The sequence below is a fragment of the Bos grunniens genome, chromosome 16 (assembly GCF_055505025.1).
Source record: "Bos grunniens cultivar Pamir isolate PY7600 chromosome 16, Bosgru_T2T1.0, whole genome shotgun sequence".
NCBI classification, from domain to species: Eukaryota; Metazoa; Chordata; class Mammalia; order Artiodactyla; family Bovidae; genus Bos; species Bos grunniens.
The window spans coordinates 51688390-51706893 of NC_141180.1; the positions used below are offsets into that span (position 1 = coordinate 51688390).

Here is an 18504-nt window from a genome sequence, read left to right on the forward strand (position 1 = left end):
AAAAGCTCTACATTCACTGATTTGATATGCTTTTTTAATTACCAGTAATTTTTGATGTTTAACTACCTGTTTTTTGTTTGCTTTTTGTTTGGTTGATTTTTTTTTTTTTGCAAAACCTCCTGGCTCCTTCCTTGTCTCTTTCAAACAGGCCCTCAGAGTTATATGAGAGGCTGCCTCCTGGGCTTAAGTGCTCAGTAATGCAGCAAATAAAACATAAGTCTCAACTTTTCGACAGTGTATTTTTTCCAGTCAATGAGATTCAGGTGGGTAGGGTGCTGTAGCCCAGTTGATACAGGAACTAACCAGTGGGGAGCCTTTCCTAATAGGAGAGGGGCACGCTGGTGAGAGCCAGGGAACACAGGGTTGGGTCCCGTGAGGCCCAAAGATGGCAAGGCAGGACATGGCATCCCAGGTCTTACAACGTATGGTGGACCAAGACCTCAGAAAACCCCAAACGACAGAGTAGACAGGGTGGGGCGTGTGGGGAAACTCCCAGATAACACCACAGCAGACGGTGCCGCAGGAGCAAGGCTGGGTGTTGGAGGACGGAGGGAATGAAATTTGCCCACTGAACTCAGAAGGCATCTTAAGACTGAAAAAATGAGGCGGCCACTCCTTACAATCAATGGATCGGTTTATTATAGAGTCACTTACTCACTTGGTGGGAGCATAATCAGGTTGATCCGGAAGAATGTGCAGCTGCTCTCCACACCTGGGACAATTTTATAGTTAATCTAGGAAATGAGGGCAGAGGCTTAGAAACAGCACATGCATTCCTAAGTCAAGACTTACAAATGACTAACTAGTCTCATGGGCACCAGAAATATATCAGCGAAGGTTTCCATCATTGTCTGGGGAATAACAGAGCATAGAAGCTACATGGTCCTAATAATTATTAAACAATATCTACTAATTACAATGCCCTTGACAACAGAGAAATGATTTGCTGCACAGTACAGTCCTGGGTAGGGTCAACAGAAGGATAGGAGAAACTGTAAGTGCCCGAGATGGAGTCAGTTATGCTAATAGCTGACTCCATCAGCTATTAGTGGGTAAGAAAAGCTGCACACCCAGACAACAGCTAAAAGGGGAAGAGGAATTTAGGGGTATTAGTCAAGGCTATGAGGGCACATCCAGGTTAGGTGTGGGAACTGGAGAGCCTCTTGTGGCTCCTGACTTCTGCTGTCTCCAGGAGGGGTAAGAACTCCTGCAGGCAGAATAACCTACCAGCACCCCATTGCAGGAGCATGCACCCACTCTCACCTCCCCACCCTGCTCCCCACAGACTAAATCACCAGCCATGACAAACAAAACCAGAGATGAACACATATATAATCTCTAATACACACATCAGCAGGTGACCAAGAACGACTAAAGGTTTAAATCCTGCCAACACTACAAAAGTCACACACAGTAAAACCCAGAGACAACTCTGGTTCAGAGTTCAGGTGATCGGTTACAGTGTGCTTCCTCCCCACGCTTGGTTCTCAAATAGGGGCAAGATAAATTTTATCTTTGGAGGAGACGGAGGGCAGGGCATATATAAAACTCTTTGGAGAAAACATAGAGGAACAGCTTCATGATGCTGGATTTTAACAGCGCTTTTTTTTCTTTTTGGATTTGACCAAAAGCATGGGCAACAAAAGTAAAAACAGGTAAGTTAGACTAAAAATTAATTAAATGTTAGTCAAAATTTAAAACTTCTGTGGATTAGAAGACATATACAACACAGTGGGAAATCTATAGAATGGGAGAAAATATTTGCAAATCATATATTTGATAAGGAGGATTATGTTAAATATATATATAGAAGTTCTACAACTCAAGAGTAAGAAAACAAACAACTCTACTACAAAATGGCCAAAGGACCTGAGTAGACATTTCTCCAGACGTACAAACACCGACAAGCATGTTAAGAGATGCTCAACCTTACTAATCATTTCAATTCAGTTCAGTTCAGTCGCTCAGTCGTGACCGACTCTACTAATCATTTAGAGAAATGCAAATCTAAACCACGTTGAGACACCATCTCACGCCCATTAGAATGGCTACTATAAAAAGAAAAGAAGACCACAGAAAATTACAAATATTGGGGAGGATGTGGAAAAACTGAAATACTTAAGCAGTGTAGATGAGCATGTAAAATAGTACAGCTGCTGTGCAATGGTGCCCCACTCTAGCACTCTTGCCTGGAAAATCCCATGGACCGAGGAGCCTGGTAGGCTGCAATCCATGGGGTCGCTAAGAGTCAGACACGACTGAGCGACTTCACTTCCGCCTTTCACTTTTATGCATTGGAGAAGGAAATGGCAACCCACTCCGGTGTTCTTGCCTGGAGAATCCCAGGGATGGCTGAGCCTGGCGGGCTGCCGTCTGTGGGGTCCCACAGAGTCGGACACGACTGAGGCGATTTGGCAGCAGCAGCAGCTGTGAAAAGCAGTATGGTGGTTTCTCAAAATTTTTCAAATAGAATTACCATATAATCCAGTAATTCCACTTCTGGATATGTACTCAACATAATTGACCATAGGACCTCAAGTAGAGCTGCATTATTCACAATAGCCAAAAGAAGGAAGCAACCCAAGTGTTCATGGACAGGTGAGTGGATAAAATGTGATATACACATACCATGGAATATTATTCAGTATTAAAAACAAAGGAAATTCTGATACATACTACATTATAACATGGTTGACACTTGAGGACATTATGCTGAGTAAAATAAGCCAGACGCAAAAGGACAAATACTATATGATTCCACACTTACATGAATACCTAGAACAAACCTCCAATTCATAGACAGAAAGTAGCAGGGTAGGTGCCAGGAGTTAGAGGAAGGAAGAAATGGGGAGTTGTTTCATAAGTATACACTTTGAGTTTTACTGAAAAGAGTTCTGGAAAGCGGTTGCACAACAGCAGTAATGTATTTAACACTACTGTTGAATACATTCTCTTAGAAATGGTTCACACACTTAAAAATGGTTAAGATTATAAATATTATGTGTGTTTTATCATAATTAAAATAAAATTTAAAAAACTTTCGATTAGTTGATATTTTCTATTTTACCTTCATTCTTATTTCACTGATCACTGATTTCTGCTCTTATTTATTTTATTCTGTCTTTATACTTAGAGTTTATTGTTTTTGTCACTTCCTCTTTTTTACCTATTTTTTTTTAAGTTGGAGTATAGGTGATTTATAATATTGTGTTAGTTTTAGGTGTATGGCAAAGTGATTCATGTATATATATATATATTCTTTTTTCAATTAATTTCCATTACAGATTATTAAAGATATTGAACCTAGTACCCTGTGCTATACAGTAAACTCTTGTTGCTTATTATCACTTCTTGTTTTAAAAAATTTTTATTGGAGTATAGTTGATTTGCAATTTGTGTTAGTTTCTGCTGTACAGCAAAGTGAATGAATTATATGTATACAAAATGATATATCCACGTCTTTCTAGATTCTTTTCTCATATGGGTCATTGCAGAGTATTGAGTAGAGTTCCCTGTGCTATATATTAGGTCCTTATTAGTTATCTGTTTTATGTATAGCAGTGTGCATATGTCAATCCCAGTATCCCAGATTATCCCTCCACCACCCACTTTCCCCAGTGGTAACCATAAGTGTTTTTTCTATATCCATGACTCTATTTCTGTTTTGTAAATATGTTCATTTGCATCATTTTTTCTTTTCACATATTAGTGATATCATATGATATTTGTCTCTGTCTGACTTATTTCACTTAGTATGGTAATCTCTAGGTCCATCCATGTTGCTGCAAATGGCATTATTTCATTCATTGTTTATGGTTAAGTAATATTCCATTGTGTATATTTTATATATATATATATATACACACACACATCTTCTTTATCCATTCATTTGAACATTTATTATCACTTCTTAAATACGGACATTAACTCATTTTGAAAAATGGGCTTTCTTCTTTTTTTAATATAAGTAGTTAAGACTATAAATTGCCCTTAGAGGGCCAATCTTGCTGGATTCCATAACTTTGAAGCAAAATGTTTTCGTTATCATTCAGTCCTGGGCATTTTAATTTTTTTATTTTGTCTTTTTTTAAAAAAGAATTACTTTTTAAAAAAAAAATCAAGGTATAATTTACACGCAATAAAATACACAGATCTTAAGTATTCAGTTTGGTGAGTTTCAGCAATTGTAAACCCCTAAGTTATTAAAACACAAAATAACAGACAAAACATTTCTATTATCCCACACCTCTTCCAGTCCATAGTCACCCACCCACGCCTGCTGCAATTACCGTTCTGATTTCCATCACCAGCATTAACATTCTGTGGTTGGCTTCTTTTGCGCAATATGATGTTTTAATATTTATCTTTGTTATCAGTAGTTTATTCCTTTGTATTGCTGAGGCATAGTTCTTTGAAAGAATGTAATATAATTGGTTATCTATTATCCTATTGATGGGTGTTTGGATTATTTCTAGTGCTTGGCTATGTAAATAAAGTTGCTATGATTCTTTTCTTTTTACAGAATATGTTTTCATTATTCTTGAGTATCTAGGAATGAAATTCTTGGATCATGGCGTAGATATATACATAATTTTATGAGAAACTGTCAAAGAATTCTCCAAAGTAGTTGTTCCATTTACAATCCCGCCAGCAATGTGAAGGAACTCCACTTCTGCCACATTTTCACCAACACTTGGAATTGTCAGCCTTTTCAACTGTAGCTGTTCTGTTGGGTATGAACTAGTACCTCATTATGGTTTTAATTTGTACTCCTGCTGACTCATGCTCTTGAGTTCCTCATTTTCTTCCCTGAGATGTCTCTATTCTTTTACATGTCTTTACTAGGTTGCTTTTTTGCTTAATATTAACATATATTGATTTCAAATTCTTTTTCAGGTACACCTGTGCAAACGTAGTCTCAAATTCTATAGCTTACTTATTTAGCATCTTCATAGTGTGTCTTGAGAAGCTCAAGTTTTTCATTTTGATGAAGTACAATTTATCACTGTTTTCTTTCACAGAAGCTCTCTTTATTGTAGAGACTTATACTCAGCTTTTTAAAAGATAATGCACATTCTTTCTCGCGTGCTTACGCCTCTGTGTTCAGACTGTCCACAAACGCTACCTCAGATGTTTCTCCAGATTGAAGCAGTCTAAATTATGGGTGACTCCTTCAAATTGGTGTTTGCTTTACTAGCATGTGGGGTTTTTAATTATAATAGTATTAGCACAAGAGGAGTTCCTTTGCCAGGCCCATCAAGATGTGCAGTTTTCACTTCCACTGATACCTCAACTTTCTCCCACTCTGTTCTTGCCTCCTTTATTGTGAGACCAAAATGTGGAAGGCATTCTGAGACCTTGCCTGTTTTCTCTCTTAAGGCCTATTTTGTGTCTCTCTTAAGACCTAGGGGGCTTCCTGGCAGCTCAGTTGGTAAAGAATCTGCCTGCAATGCAGGACACTGTCTGCAATGCAGGAAACCCAGGTTCGATCCCTAGGTTGGGAAGAGCCCCTGGAGAAGGAAATGGCAACCCACTCCAGTATTCTTTGTGTTAATTTTCTAGCTAACCTTGATGTCTTTAGCTTTTCCCATAAAAGATATATTTTCCTCTGGAATCTCTCTGACCAATACTACATGGTTTTGCTGTTGGAAAATCTGGTGGCAAATTGATTCTCGTTCTTTTGCGTGTTCTGCTCTTTCTTTATATAGGTTTTGCCATTTTCTCTTTATTTTTGGTATCCTTACACTTCTGTATGAGTCTATATGTGGGTTTTTCTTTTTCTATCTGAAATTCTATGGATCTTGCAATCAAAGGTTTTTCATGTTTCTTTGTTTGTTTTAATTTTGAGGAAATACCATCAGTATTTCTTGAAATAATTCCTTCTCTCCATTTCTATTCTTCTCTTTCTGAGATAGAGAAGAATAGGGATTTCTATTATTTAGATATTAGGATTTCTATTTCTTGTCTTCAGTTTGGTAAGTGGCAATGCCAGTACTCAAAACAATGCATCTTGGAGAAGGATCAGGGTTGTGGAGAAACCAGAAGAGTTTACTGTCTTTATTTTATTTGCAATTAAGGTATTTATTTATTTATTTTAAATATTTATTTGGCTACGTCGGCTCTTAGTTGCGGCTCTTGGGATCTTTAGTTGCAACATGTGAACTCTCAGTTGTGGCATGTGGGATCTAGTTCCCTGACCAGGGATCGAACCAGGGCCCCCTGCACTGGGAGCATGGAGTCTTTGCCACTGGTTAGTCAGGGAACTTCCCCTAAGGTATTTATTTTATTTTATTCTATTTTCTTGGCCACATGTGTGGCATGTGGCATCTTAGTTCCCCAATAAGGAACTGCAACCCTGTCCCCTGCATTGGAGACACAGAATCTTAACCACTGGATCACTGGGGAAGTCTCTGCAATTAAAGTATTTATGAAAAGTAATAGTATAAACTTTTTCAAAGACAAACAAACAAAAGCACGATATACATACACAATCTGAAGAATATGGAAAAAACATAATTCAGGATAAAGTACAAAGTCTTAAAATACATATTGGAAAGCAATAAAAATCAGTAACAACTTAGGGAGGCAAGAGGTTAGATTATGAAATTGAATTTTCATCTTTTGCTCTGTACACATTTATTTTCTCCAAATCAGCTCTGCCCAAAATAAATATAATGCAAAACGCTTATGTAATTTCAAATTTTAGCCATTAAAAAAAAAGCATAAAATTGATTTTAACAATATATTTTATTTAACCCAATATTCCAAAACATTATCATTTCAACATATAATCAATATAAACAAATTACCAGTGAGATATTTTACTTTAGTTTTTTCATACTAAGTCTCCAAAATCCAATGTGCATTTACACGTACGGCACATCTGAATTCAAACTCACCACATTTCAGGTGCTCTGTAGTCACACATGGGAAGTGGCTGCTGTGTTGAACACAGCCCTGTGGCTCAGTTGGTAAAGAATCTGCCTGCAGAGCAGGAGACCTGGGTTTGATCCCTGGGTCGGGACGATCCCCTGGAAGAGGAAATGGCAACCCACTCTAGTATTCTTGCCTGAAGAATTCCATGGACAGAGGAGCCTGGCAGGCTATAGTCCATATGTTGAGTCAGATACAACTTAGCAACTAAACCACTAAACCTAAATATTTTACAAAATGGATGTGTCTGTGTGTCATGTGTGAAATACGAAAACTCAGTACAGATAAACATAAGTAACATTATCATCCCTCCAAACAAACCAACGAAAGTATGGTTCATCTATTTTATAAATGTGCAAGCAGCTGTTGAAAGGAATGGTATCTCTGGGATACTAAAAAATGTAGGGTACAGTATGTATTCAACTCATGCTGTGTGTGTAAAGAATCTTGCAGGTTATAGGCTGAACCATAAACAATGATGAGTGATGACCTCTGAGCTGTGGGAACAGGTGTAGGGACAGCTTGAGAGTAGAAAGGCTTCCATTCTGTATTCTATTCATACCTGTGTTGTTTAATTTATTGTTTGTTTTTGTTGTTTAGTTTTATCAAAGAAAAACCACCATACGTCCCTTAAATTCAGTCTCTCTCACACACATACACCTCTCCCCAAAACAATAATACCTGGGCTCTGAGCTCCTCAGGCATCTCTGGAGGTCCTGAGAGACGGTGAGCAGGTGGGGATGTATTTCCTTGCCCCTGGTCAGTTGCCCATCCCCACATACAACAGGAATTGAGGTTCCTGTGGAGCTAGCTATACAATAAAAAGAAAATTGAGGGTACTTGAAAAATATGGATTTGATTAAATAAACACTTTCTGAAGGCCAGCTAAATGCCAGGCATCTAGCTGTCATACAGAAATAATGTTGAGCAAAAGAAAGTTTCTGCCAAGGAAGAGCTGAAACCTAGTGAGAGGCCAGGTCTGGCCACAGCCGGCTGCAGTACAAGGAAGAGTCTAGAAGACACCGGCGCTTTCATCAGAGAGAGAAGGATGGAGGAGACAGTGGCGTAAACTGTAAATTGAGAGGGAAAGGCAGAGGCTCAGTTCTCTTCCTGGCTTTAATACCAGGTGACCTTGAGCTGTCCATTCTTCTCTGCTTATCTTCATTTTCTTATCTGAAATGAAAACAGCTCCTGGAAAGAATGTAACTTAAAAAGTGAACACATAGCATAGAGACTGAGTCTTCCCTGAGAAGAGAGGGCAGCTGCCATGCTGTGAGGGAGCCCAAATCACAGCGAGGCCATGTGAAGGGGCTTCCACCTACAGCCCAGCCAAGAGCCAGCTGCAGCCACCAAAGGAAGCCTTCCAGCTGACTGCAACCACCTGAGACCCTGGGTGAGACCCATCTGGTAGAAACCAGCCAACCTCCAGGAACATGGCTGGTAATGACTATTTGAAAAGACCCTGATGCTGGGAAAGATTGAAGGCAAGAGGAGAAGGGGACGACAGAGGATGAGATGGTTGGATGGCATCACTGACTCAATGGACATGTGTTTGAGTAAACTCCAGGAGTTGGTGATGGACAGGGAGGCCTGGCGTGCTGCAGTCCATGGTGTCGCAAAGAGTCGGACATGACTGAGCTACTGAATGGAATGACCATAAGTGACTTTATTGCTTTTCACCTCATAGTTTTGAGTGGTTGATTATGCAGCAATAGATAACAGGGGAGTAGCAAGAGGTGAGAGGACAACGACAATTGAGTACCCCATTTTAAATGGGCAACACCCATTCAGCTCCAGCCAATTTTTGCCACATGAGAATTCGAGATCCAGGGTTCCCACATTTCAAGTTAAAACAGAAATCCAGGCTTTTATGAGAAACATTCAGGTTTTGAAATGTTAACAAACAGTTCAAAACCATCTTAAGCCAATTTAAGACAATGCTGTGGGCCAAATGTGGCCTTCAGGCCACCAGCTGCCTGGGTCTGGTTGGGCAAAGCGGAGTAACTATTGTCTGCCTAGCCCCTTCTTTCTCTGGGAACCCACCCCACCCCACCCCATCTAAGTAGCTGCTATAGAGAAGCTCCATGTTCTTACGTGACCAGACCTCTGAGTACCTGTTGATTGGCTCGGGGATAGGCATCTGACCCACACTGTTTTCATCAGAATTCCCACCTGAAATGTCTTATGCAAAACAGAGGGGAAAAGACCCTCCCCCTAATGATACAAGCTATAAAAAAAAGAGAGGTCAAGAGACATCTGGGGCCTTAATCTCTGCTGTATGTAGCAGAAGCCAGTCTTCTATAAGAAACATGTTCTGGAGAAGTGGCAACAAGAAGCGGAGATAGTCCCAGAGGCATCTCAGTCCCTGGATCCCACCGTCTCTATTGCCATCCACATTCCATCCTTCCCAGGTTTGGGTGATTCTTCCTTCTCTTCTTGGGGCTTCCCTGGTGGCTCAGATGGTAATCTGCCTGCAAGGCAGGAGACCCAGGTTCAATCCCTGGGTCAGGAAGATCCCTTGCAGGAGGAAATGACAACCCATTCCAGTATTCTTGCCTAGAGAATTCCATGGACAGAGGAGCCTAGCAGACTACCGTCCATGTGGTCACAAGAGTTGGACAGGACTGAGCAACTAACTTTGACTTTCCTTCTCTTACACAACTACTTCAGTATTCTCTCCCTAAATTGCCCTTCTGACCCATCTTCTTTCTAGCCAGATTTCTGTCACGTATAAGCAAAAAGTATTTTTTTTTTTAATTTCACTATTTATTTTTGGCTGCACTGGGTCTTCATTGCTGCACGCAGGCTTTCTTTAGTTGCAGTGCGCCAGCTTCTCATTGCAGTGGCTTCTCTTGTGGATCACAGGCTTATCTCCCCTGAGGTCTGTGGGATCTTCCAGGACCAGGGATGAAAACCATGTGCCCCTCTTTGGCAGGAAGATTCTTAACCACTGGACCACCAGGGGAGTCCTAGAGTCGAAAAAATAATTTTTTTTTCCTTTTTTTTAAAATGTATTTTTAGTTGGAAGGTAATTGCTTTACAATATTGCGTTGGTTGTCAACGTTTTGATACGGAAATTCAAGAGAGGGTTTTGAGCAGAGTAGACATCATGATCAACTTCATTTTTTTAAAAAGTTAACTTTGGAGGTTTGACAGAAAACAGCAAAATTCTGTAAAGCAATTATCCTTCAATAAAAAGTAAATTTAAAAAAAAGAATCCAAAAAAAGAGGTGGGGGAGATATGCATAGCTATGGCTGATTCATGTTGACGTTTGGCAGAAACCAACACAATTCTGTAAAGCCATTATCCTTCAATTAATAATAAATCAATTTTTAAAAAATAAAAAAGACAAATTTGGCAACGGATGTATTGGAAGAGGGTGAGCAGAATAACACTGAGGGGCAAGGTGGTAAAGATGATGGCAGAGGGAGGCAGAGGAAGGGCCAGGGAGGCAGCAGACAAGGCTTAAATGACCAAGGAATGAGCTGTCACTAGGCCTTTCAGGCTCATGCGCTTATGTGAAAACTGGGACTCAGAAACCCCCAGAAACACTGCTGAGGCAAGTCAGAGCGAGGGGCGCTGAGCGACTCTGCCTCCCTGAGGCAGGGCAGAGGAGGCCCTGAGAAGCCTGAGGTCAAATGTCGTCATAGGCTCTTTGCATAAACTTGCCAGAAGGAGCCCAGGAAAATCCATCCAGATGCTTCAGTCATTCTCAAGTTATTCTTTAAATGCTCAGAAAGGGGACTCCCTGGCAGTCAAGTTAAGACTTCACCTTCCAATGCAGGGGGTACAGGTTGGATCCCTGGTTGGGGAGCTAAGATCCCACATGGCTTATTGCCCAAGAAACCAAAACATAAAACAGAAGCAATATTGTAACAAATTCAATAAAGACTTTAAAAATGGTCCACACCAAGGGGAAAAAAAAAAAAAAATCTTATAAAATGCTCAGAAATGTGGAAAGCCTTGTCTGACGAAGAGAAAGGAAAAAGTCAAGAGTGGACAAGGCCCCTTATCAAACAGATATGAAAACTTTTATTCCTCCCAAAATGGAAACAAAAAGTTCAGGGTTTCCAACCACCCAAAAAGCCTCCTTTGGCCGGTTTCTTGTGTTTGGTGTACCACCCCAAAACCAAAGAGGATCCTGGTCCGTCTAGTGGCAATGATGCAAAGAAACCGGGAGAGATGTGAGAGACAGTGCTGCAGATGGCAGGCAGCCTGAAAAGGAGTCTGCACTGTGGCAGGAAAAGTACCGAAAGGATCTTGCTACATCCTGAGCCAAAGGAAGGCTGATACGGCAAAAAAAAAAAAAAAAAAAAAGATGTTGTCAAGGCTGATCCAAACAAGAAAAAAAAGAGAGAGAAAGACAATGAAGGAGAGATAAATGAAGAGGAGGAAGATAAAGACAACAAAGTCGAAGATAATGATTAGTGATGAATGAAATAGTTCTAGGGCAGCTTTTATTTTTTCTTCTTCTTTCTGTCAAGCAGTTAACCTCCCTGGACACAATTCATTCCTTTTAAATTGAAAAAAAACTGAAATGTAAAACTGTAAGATTTTCTTTTAAACTGCCCCTTTTGGGGGTGGGGGATTATTGTTAACAAGAATTCCCCAATAAGTTTTTAGACAGCCCTGTACTGGTGCTATTTTTCATGGCCACCAACCTCACCTGGTATCACTTTTGGTTGTAAATCAGCATGGGAATTCAAACCAGCTTCATGTTGGCGCCCAGGACAAATTAATTATATAGGTGCATGGTTGTTTTTTCAGTTGTCTCTCATGCAGCTTATAGGAAATAGTTGTTCTGTTACTGAATTGTCCCCTGTAATTGGAGGTAGGGGGAGTTATAACAGTTTCATGACAGTCTAAATGCTTCTAAGTAAATATAATAGTGTATTAATTAAAACAAAAAAAAAAACTTTTATGGCATTATCAGTTCAGTTCATTTGCTCAGTTGTGTCCGACTCTTTGCGACCCCATGGACTGCAGCACACCAGGCTTCCCTGTCCCTTGCCAATTCCTGGAGTTTACTCAAACTCATGTCATTAAACTCATTAAACAGGTGGGCTCTGCAAAGGAAGTACCAAACGTGCATTCATTCATTCACTCAACCAATATTTTGAGTGCTTGTGCACTCAGGATATTACAACAGGCAAAATCGCTGCCCTAGTGGAGCTTACATTTTGGTAAAGGAGACAGACAATAAACATATACATGTATATGAAATATGCTTAGAAATAATAAGTGCAAAGAAGAACATAAGCAGAGCAAGAAGATGAAGATAGCGTACAAATGAAGTATCTTAGCTGGGGTGGTCACAGAGACATGTGAGCAGAGGCTGAATGAAGACAGGGAGTGAGGCTTGTGCTCACTGGTAAAAACTTTTGGGTGGGTGGGGGTGGGCTTGAGGAACATGCAGGAAGCCAGAGTGGCTGGGACAGTGGGAGCCCTCAGGAGATGATGGCAACAAAGTCAGGGAAGCAGCCAGAGCTCAGATTCAGCCATAGGAAGAACTCCGGATTTTATTCCAAGTGTGATGAAAAGCCTTTAGGTTTTGGACGTGGAAGTAACACAGGATGAGATCTAAAGTGACCTCACATGCTTTCATGGGCAGAAAAAGAATGTAAAAGGGCCAGCATGGAAGGAGACTCTCCCAGAACCGCCAAATATGCAGGCGGTCCTGAAACCAGTGCTATGTTGATGGGAAGATACTGAGAGACTGTGGAGGTCAGGAAGTCAACATTCAGCGATGGATCGGATATGGAATAGAAAAAGAATCAAGTCTGACTACGAAGCATTTAGCCTAAGCAATGCAGAGGACCATGGACCATTTGCCGAGGTAGAAAGCACTGGGGGAGGTTTTGGACATTACTGGATGTCCATGTAAGATATCCAAACAGAAATATCGAGTAGAGGGGTAGAATATACCTGGCTTTCCTTAGTGTTCTTGGGCAGGAGTTCCTCTCACCTTTTTGTAAATTGAATCAACCCCATGGAGTGCAGCCCACCAGGCTCCCGTGTCCACGGGATTCTCCAGGCGAGAGTACTGGAGTGGGTTGCCATTGCCTTCTCCAATAGTTGATTTACAAAATTGTGCTTATTTCTTCTGTACAGCAAAGTGATTCAGTTATACAAATTTTTTTCATATTCTTTTCCATTAGGGTTTATTACAGGATATTGAATATTGTTCCCTGAGCTATCAGATAAAATCTTGCTATTTATTCAATCTATATATAACAGTTTGCATTTGCAAACTTCCAATCCAACCTCCCACTTGGCAAGCATAATCCCTTCTCTATGTCTGTGAGTCTGTTTCATATGTAAGTTCATTTGCATCATATGTTAAGACTCCACATGTAAGTGATATATGGTATTTGTCTCTCACTTCACTTCATATAATTATCTCTCCAGTATTCTTGCCTGGAGAATCCCATGGACAGAGGAGTCTGGCAGGCTACAGTTCATGGGGTCGCCAAGAGTCGGACACGACTTAGCAACTAAACTACTAAACTACTGCTAGGCCCACTCACGTAGCTGCAAATGGCATTATTTCATCCTTTTTTATGGCTTATACTCCATTCCATTCATCTGTCAATGGATATCTGGGTTGTTTCGACGTCTTGACTATCGTATACAGTTCTGCTACGAACATAGGAGCTCGTGTATCTTTTCAAATTATAGTTTCGTTCAGATATATGTAAGGCAGGGATTCTTAACCTTTGTGTGTGCACCCAAGGCCCATTTGTCAATCCAGTGAAGTCTATGAGCCTCTAATGCAATAGTAGCTTCCAGATACACTATCAGGCAAGTTATCTGAGAAGTCACAGAACAGAAAGCTCCACAGACTAAGATGCTTGAATTGCAGGGCTTAGTAAATCAATTTGAAACACCTAATTGACATCTTCTGCAGCAAGGAGAACAACATGGGGTGGATAACATACCCAGGACAGGCTGGAGGAGAGATGGAGCACGTCATCTAAACCTGGGATCTTGCAATGTTCATTTGTTCTGTCTCTCTCTGAGACTGACAGTGGGGTTATGAAGACTGGAATTGAAGATATTCAAAGTTATTCAACAGAGAGTAAGTACCTGGAGCCAACCCACAGTCACCTATCAGAAAGACACAGGGGCAAGCACACCTGGCCGCAGACGTAGCTCGCCAATAACCTGCTGAACAGACGTGGGTTTTATCTGTGGTTCTTGAGCAGAGCACATGGAAGCCAGAATGGGATCACAACATTATTACCAGTGAGTGGCTATTAGGGATGACACACTTGTCAACCCAGAGGTCAGATGATGATGCCTGTTGATTTGGTTACCCTCCAAGTAAAATTCTTTTATTTGTTGCATCGTATATTCCACTTACTCTATTCACATGTAACATATCAAACAGGTCACTACTTAAGCTTCTTGCCTAGGTCTGTCTCACAACCTACTAGCCTACTCAACATCTGCATCTCAAAAACTTCTGGCTTTTTCCTTCTGTATGTTTAACAAGTTTTGTTTCATTCATCTTGTTTATTTTTCTTTTCCTCTATAGAATGGAATATTCTCAAATAGAGCATATTCCATTATAATCATGTTTTAGATGAATAAAATAAAATGCATAGAATTGAAAAAGAAACCAGGTATATACAGTTCTACATTAAATAACAAGACCCAAGGCAATGGCAACCCACTCCAGTACTCTTGCCTGGAAAATCCCATGGACGGAGGTCCATGGGGTTGCTGAGGGTCGGACACGACTGAGCAACTTCACTTTCATTTTTCACTTTCCTGCACTGGAGAAGGAAATGGCAACCCACTCCAGTACTCTTGCCTGGAGAATCCCAGGGATGGGGGAGCCTGGTGGGCTGCCTTCTGTGGGGTCACACAGAGTCAGACACGACTGAAGTGACTTAGCAGGGAGGCAGATCTTTCAGTGACTGAAATTTAAGTAGTGATGAGTTTAATACTGAGTTCTCCCTGTTGACTAAAAAAAGATGTACAACTTGAGAGTTGTGAGTTAAGTTCTATTTGGGGCAAAATGAGGACTGCAGCCTGGGAGGCAGGATCTCAGATAGCTCTGAGACTGCTCCAAAGCAGCAGTGGGGGAAAGGTTTTGGTGAAGGGGGAGTTCACTGCCATGAAACACTCATTTTACAAAGGGTTTTTGTTAGTCATGAGGATCTGATGTCACCATGAAGGGATTTAGTGCTTCTCTAGACATGAGGAGAGGCAAGGACTGAGATCATAAAATCTGTTCCTCAACACATCCAACTATCTAAAGACCTGTCCCATCAGATTCCCTGGAGCACAGAGTGCCTCACTCCACCCTGAACTCCCTCAGGGCTGTTGAAGGTCAATAGCTTTAGCAGCATGGGGTTCAATCTCTGTTGTTGTCATTGGCAATGCTCTTGGTAAGTGCCAATTTGTAGTTTACATCCCCAACAACTGTAAAGTGACATGACAGTGCTGTGATAACTATTGCTGAGACTCCCGAAATTTGTATCCATGCATTAAAATCCATATGAAGGCGATGCTAGACTTCAGTTAGTATTCGGTCCCAATGGTCCGCAGACTGCAGTCAAGCCCAGGCGAAGGCCTGCCCAGGTCCTCTGGCTGCCAAAGGACTTTCCCCAGCTAGTCCAGCCCCTTCCAGATCTGGCTGGAATCAGCTGTGAAAACACTTAAGCCTTCCTGGGGACAAACAGTTAAAGGGGACACATGGTGAAAGGACTGGCACCCCGTCCTTCCCAGGGCTGCAGGCAAGGGTCTGCCGGGCCTCTGCCTCCAGCATCCCGGAGGGAGGTCGCGCAGCCGCAGGCGCCGGGGAACTATCGCCCCCACCCCCGGCCGGCAGGGGGCGCGCGCGCCGGCGGCCCCGCCCCTGCGCACGGGCGCCGGGGCGTGCCCGCCGCCAGGCATCAGCAATCTATCGGGAGCGGCGGGTGGCCTACGCGGCGTGTTCGGAGGCGGCGGCGGTTCTAGGCGCCTGGCCGCCGGGTAGCGGATCGGTGGTTGAGACGGTAGTAGCAGCAGCGGGTCTCCAGGTCGCGGCGTCGGGCTTCCGGAGCTGTGAGCGGTAGAAGGATGGCGGAGTCTTCAGACAAGCTCTACCGGGTCGAGTACGCCAAGAGCGGGCGCGCGTCTTGCAAGAAATGCAAAGAGAGCATCCCCAAGGACTCGATCCGGATGGCCTTCATGGTGCAGGTGCGGGCGGATGGGGCGCTTTGTGCGCGGCCGGGCCTTCGCGCGTCCGAGGAGGGTGGGGGGAGGGCCGGCCCGGAGCCGTGGGCCTGGCCGACCGCTCCCAGCCAGCGCGGGGCCTGCGGGCACAGCTGCTATCGCGGGACAAGCCCGCCGGGTGGACCCTTCTTCCGTCAGGTTTTGCTGATCTTGCAGGAAAAGCCCGGGAAATACGGTCTGGAGCCGGTGGGGCCTTTTACTTTGTGAAAATTGGGAGCCGCTTCTGTCCTTAATTCTGGGTTTATTTTATTGCCATACGTTTCGGGAAGGAAACTGACTCGTGGTTTTTTGAGGCTAGTCTGTCTGGTTTTGACCTACCTTGTTTTGGAAGATATTTGTCCTACATTGACGGTGGCGACTGGCAAGTGACGATTTGGATTTTTTTTAATCTATTTTTGGCTATCATTTCAACACCCGCTCACTCTTTTTTTTTAATTAATTATGCAAAACTATGCAAGTCGATGTCGATGTCATTTCAGTACAGTGCGTTCACTTTTGGCTTACGTTATGGTTTAACATTTCCCCCCAAACTTTCCAAGTTCACAGAACGTCGTCTTTGTAGCTATCCGGTTTGAGTAAGAGTGGTTCGTAGTGATTCTCATCTGGGCTTGTTAATAGAGTCAAGATTCCCTCCGGTGGTCCCTAAGGCTTCGGAGCAGGCCAGGAGAGTTGTTGAAGTGAGGTGGTGTGTCTGAAGACCCCTCCCAGGGCAGAGAGATTCCTGCCACTTTCAGCTTCCAAAAAGCTCCCGTCTGTCTGTGTAATTCTAGTTCCCACCTGCCCTGTCCTCCCCACCCCAAGGTAAAGCTTTTGTCCAAGCTTAGTGCTCATGGTCAAGATAGCTTGATTTCCCTCCACCGGTGAGGCAGTAGGTATTTTAGGAATGACTAGGTGGTATTGCTGCATTTGCGGTAGTTAGGTGGTGTAGGGGGATGGGTACCAGTGTGTACTAAGGCTATCTCATTTCATAATATTGTTACCAAGTCCCAGCTCAATTTGCTTACTGCCCGACAGGCTAATTGAAGCAAGGAATACTAACTTCATTATTTGGAAAGTCAACTGACCGAGAAAATGGCAGACTGTTGTCTTAAAGTCAGTTGTCTTGTTGGGATCTGGATGCCAGCTTCTTTTATAGGACACAGAGGGGAAGGAGTTGAGAAAGTAAAGATCATTTTCTTGCAAATCTCTCCTGAAATGGCCAACCTTAGGGAGGGGAAAGAAACTGAAGTTGCTTAGTCGTGTTCAACTCTGCAACCCCATGGACTGTAGCCTGCTGGGCTCCTCCGTCCATGTGATTTTCCAGGCAAGAATACTGGAGTGGGTTGCCATTTCCTTCTCCAGGGGGTCTTCCCGACCCAGGGATCCAACCGGGGTCCCCGGCACTGCAGGCAGATTCTTTACCATCTGAGCCACCAGGGGAGCCCTTAGAGAGGGGATGTATGTGTTAATCCCTTTAGGCAGAGGGGCAGGGTGCCCGGAAGCAGATTATTATATATGATTATAGTAACGAACAATGAAAAATGAAGGTTAAAGTCCAATAAACAGATCCTGATCCATCTGGGAGTTAGAATTAGCAACAGTATGTCACTTCTCAGGTGGCACTAGTGGTAAAGAACCTGTCTGCCAATGCAGGAGACCTGAGAGATGCAGGTTTAATCCCTGGGTCTGGAAGATCCCCTGAAGAAGGAAATGGGAACCCACTGCAGTATTCTTGCCCGGGAAATTACATGGACAGAGGAGCCTGACAGGCTCCAACAATATGACAGGGGTTGGCATTGTCATCTTAGTATCATTCTCAGGGCCACCTAGCTCACTACTGAACATTTATCACTTAGTAAACACTCACTGAGCACCAGTTAGATTCTAGGCATGGTGTTAAGTACCACGGGCACAAGGACAGACTCCATTTCCGGGAGCTCCCAATTTGGTTAAAGGGGTGATGACTGGTAAACATTGCTGTGCTGGGGTGAGTGCCACCTGATGGGTGCCCTTGGCATGGTGGGTGCCAAATTGGAGCTCACCACAGAAGTGGCAGAAAGTTGAGGATGGAGGAGTAGACAAGGCCTCCTGTTTGAGGAGCCTTATCTCCCCCAGAGCGTCTTTTCATTTCATCCTAACGTTTGGGTGGCTTGCTGATCTCGTGAAGTCCCCATTAATACAGGGGCTCTTAACCTGGAGTCTGTGGGATGGCACGTAGAACTCAAGAGGTCCATGAGTTTCAATGAGAAAAGATTGCTGTCTTCCCTGGACTTCGGTTACAATTCATTACTTTCTACAGTTATGAATGTAAGCCCCAAAGCAAAGGCACAGTGACAGTAACTGCAGTTTCTGTCATCAGCAGTAGT

At 42.8% G+C, this 18504-nt stretch overlaps 1 protein-coding gene across 5 annotated transcripts in view; it reads left to right on the plus strand.

Annotated features, from left to right (window-relative positions):
- The first annotated feature begins 9201 nt into the window (after positions 1-9201).
- PARP1 (poly(ADP-ribose) polymerase 1) overlaps positions 9202-18504 on the plus strand; it is a 48118-nt gene continuing 38815 nt past the window's right edge. For 2 of the 5 annotated variants that reach the window (XM_086345077.1, XM_086345078.1), the window contains exon 1: positions 15833-16123. In XM_086345077.1, coding sequence (XP_086201203.1) covers positions 16004-16123 — 120 coding nt within the window. In that variant the 5' untranslated portion in view covers positions 15833-16003. The other 3 variants (XM_086345079.1, XM_086345080.1, XM_086345081.1) reach the window with 3 other exon arrangements.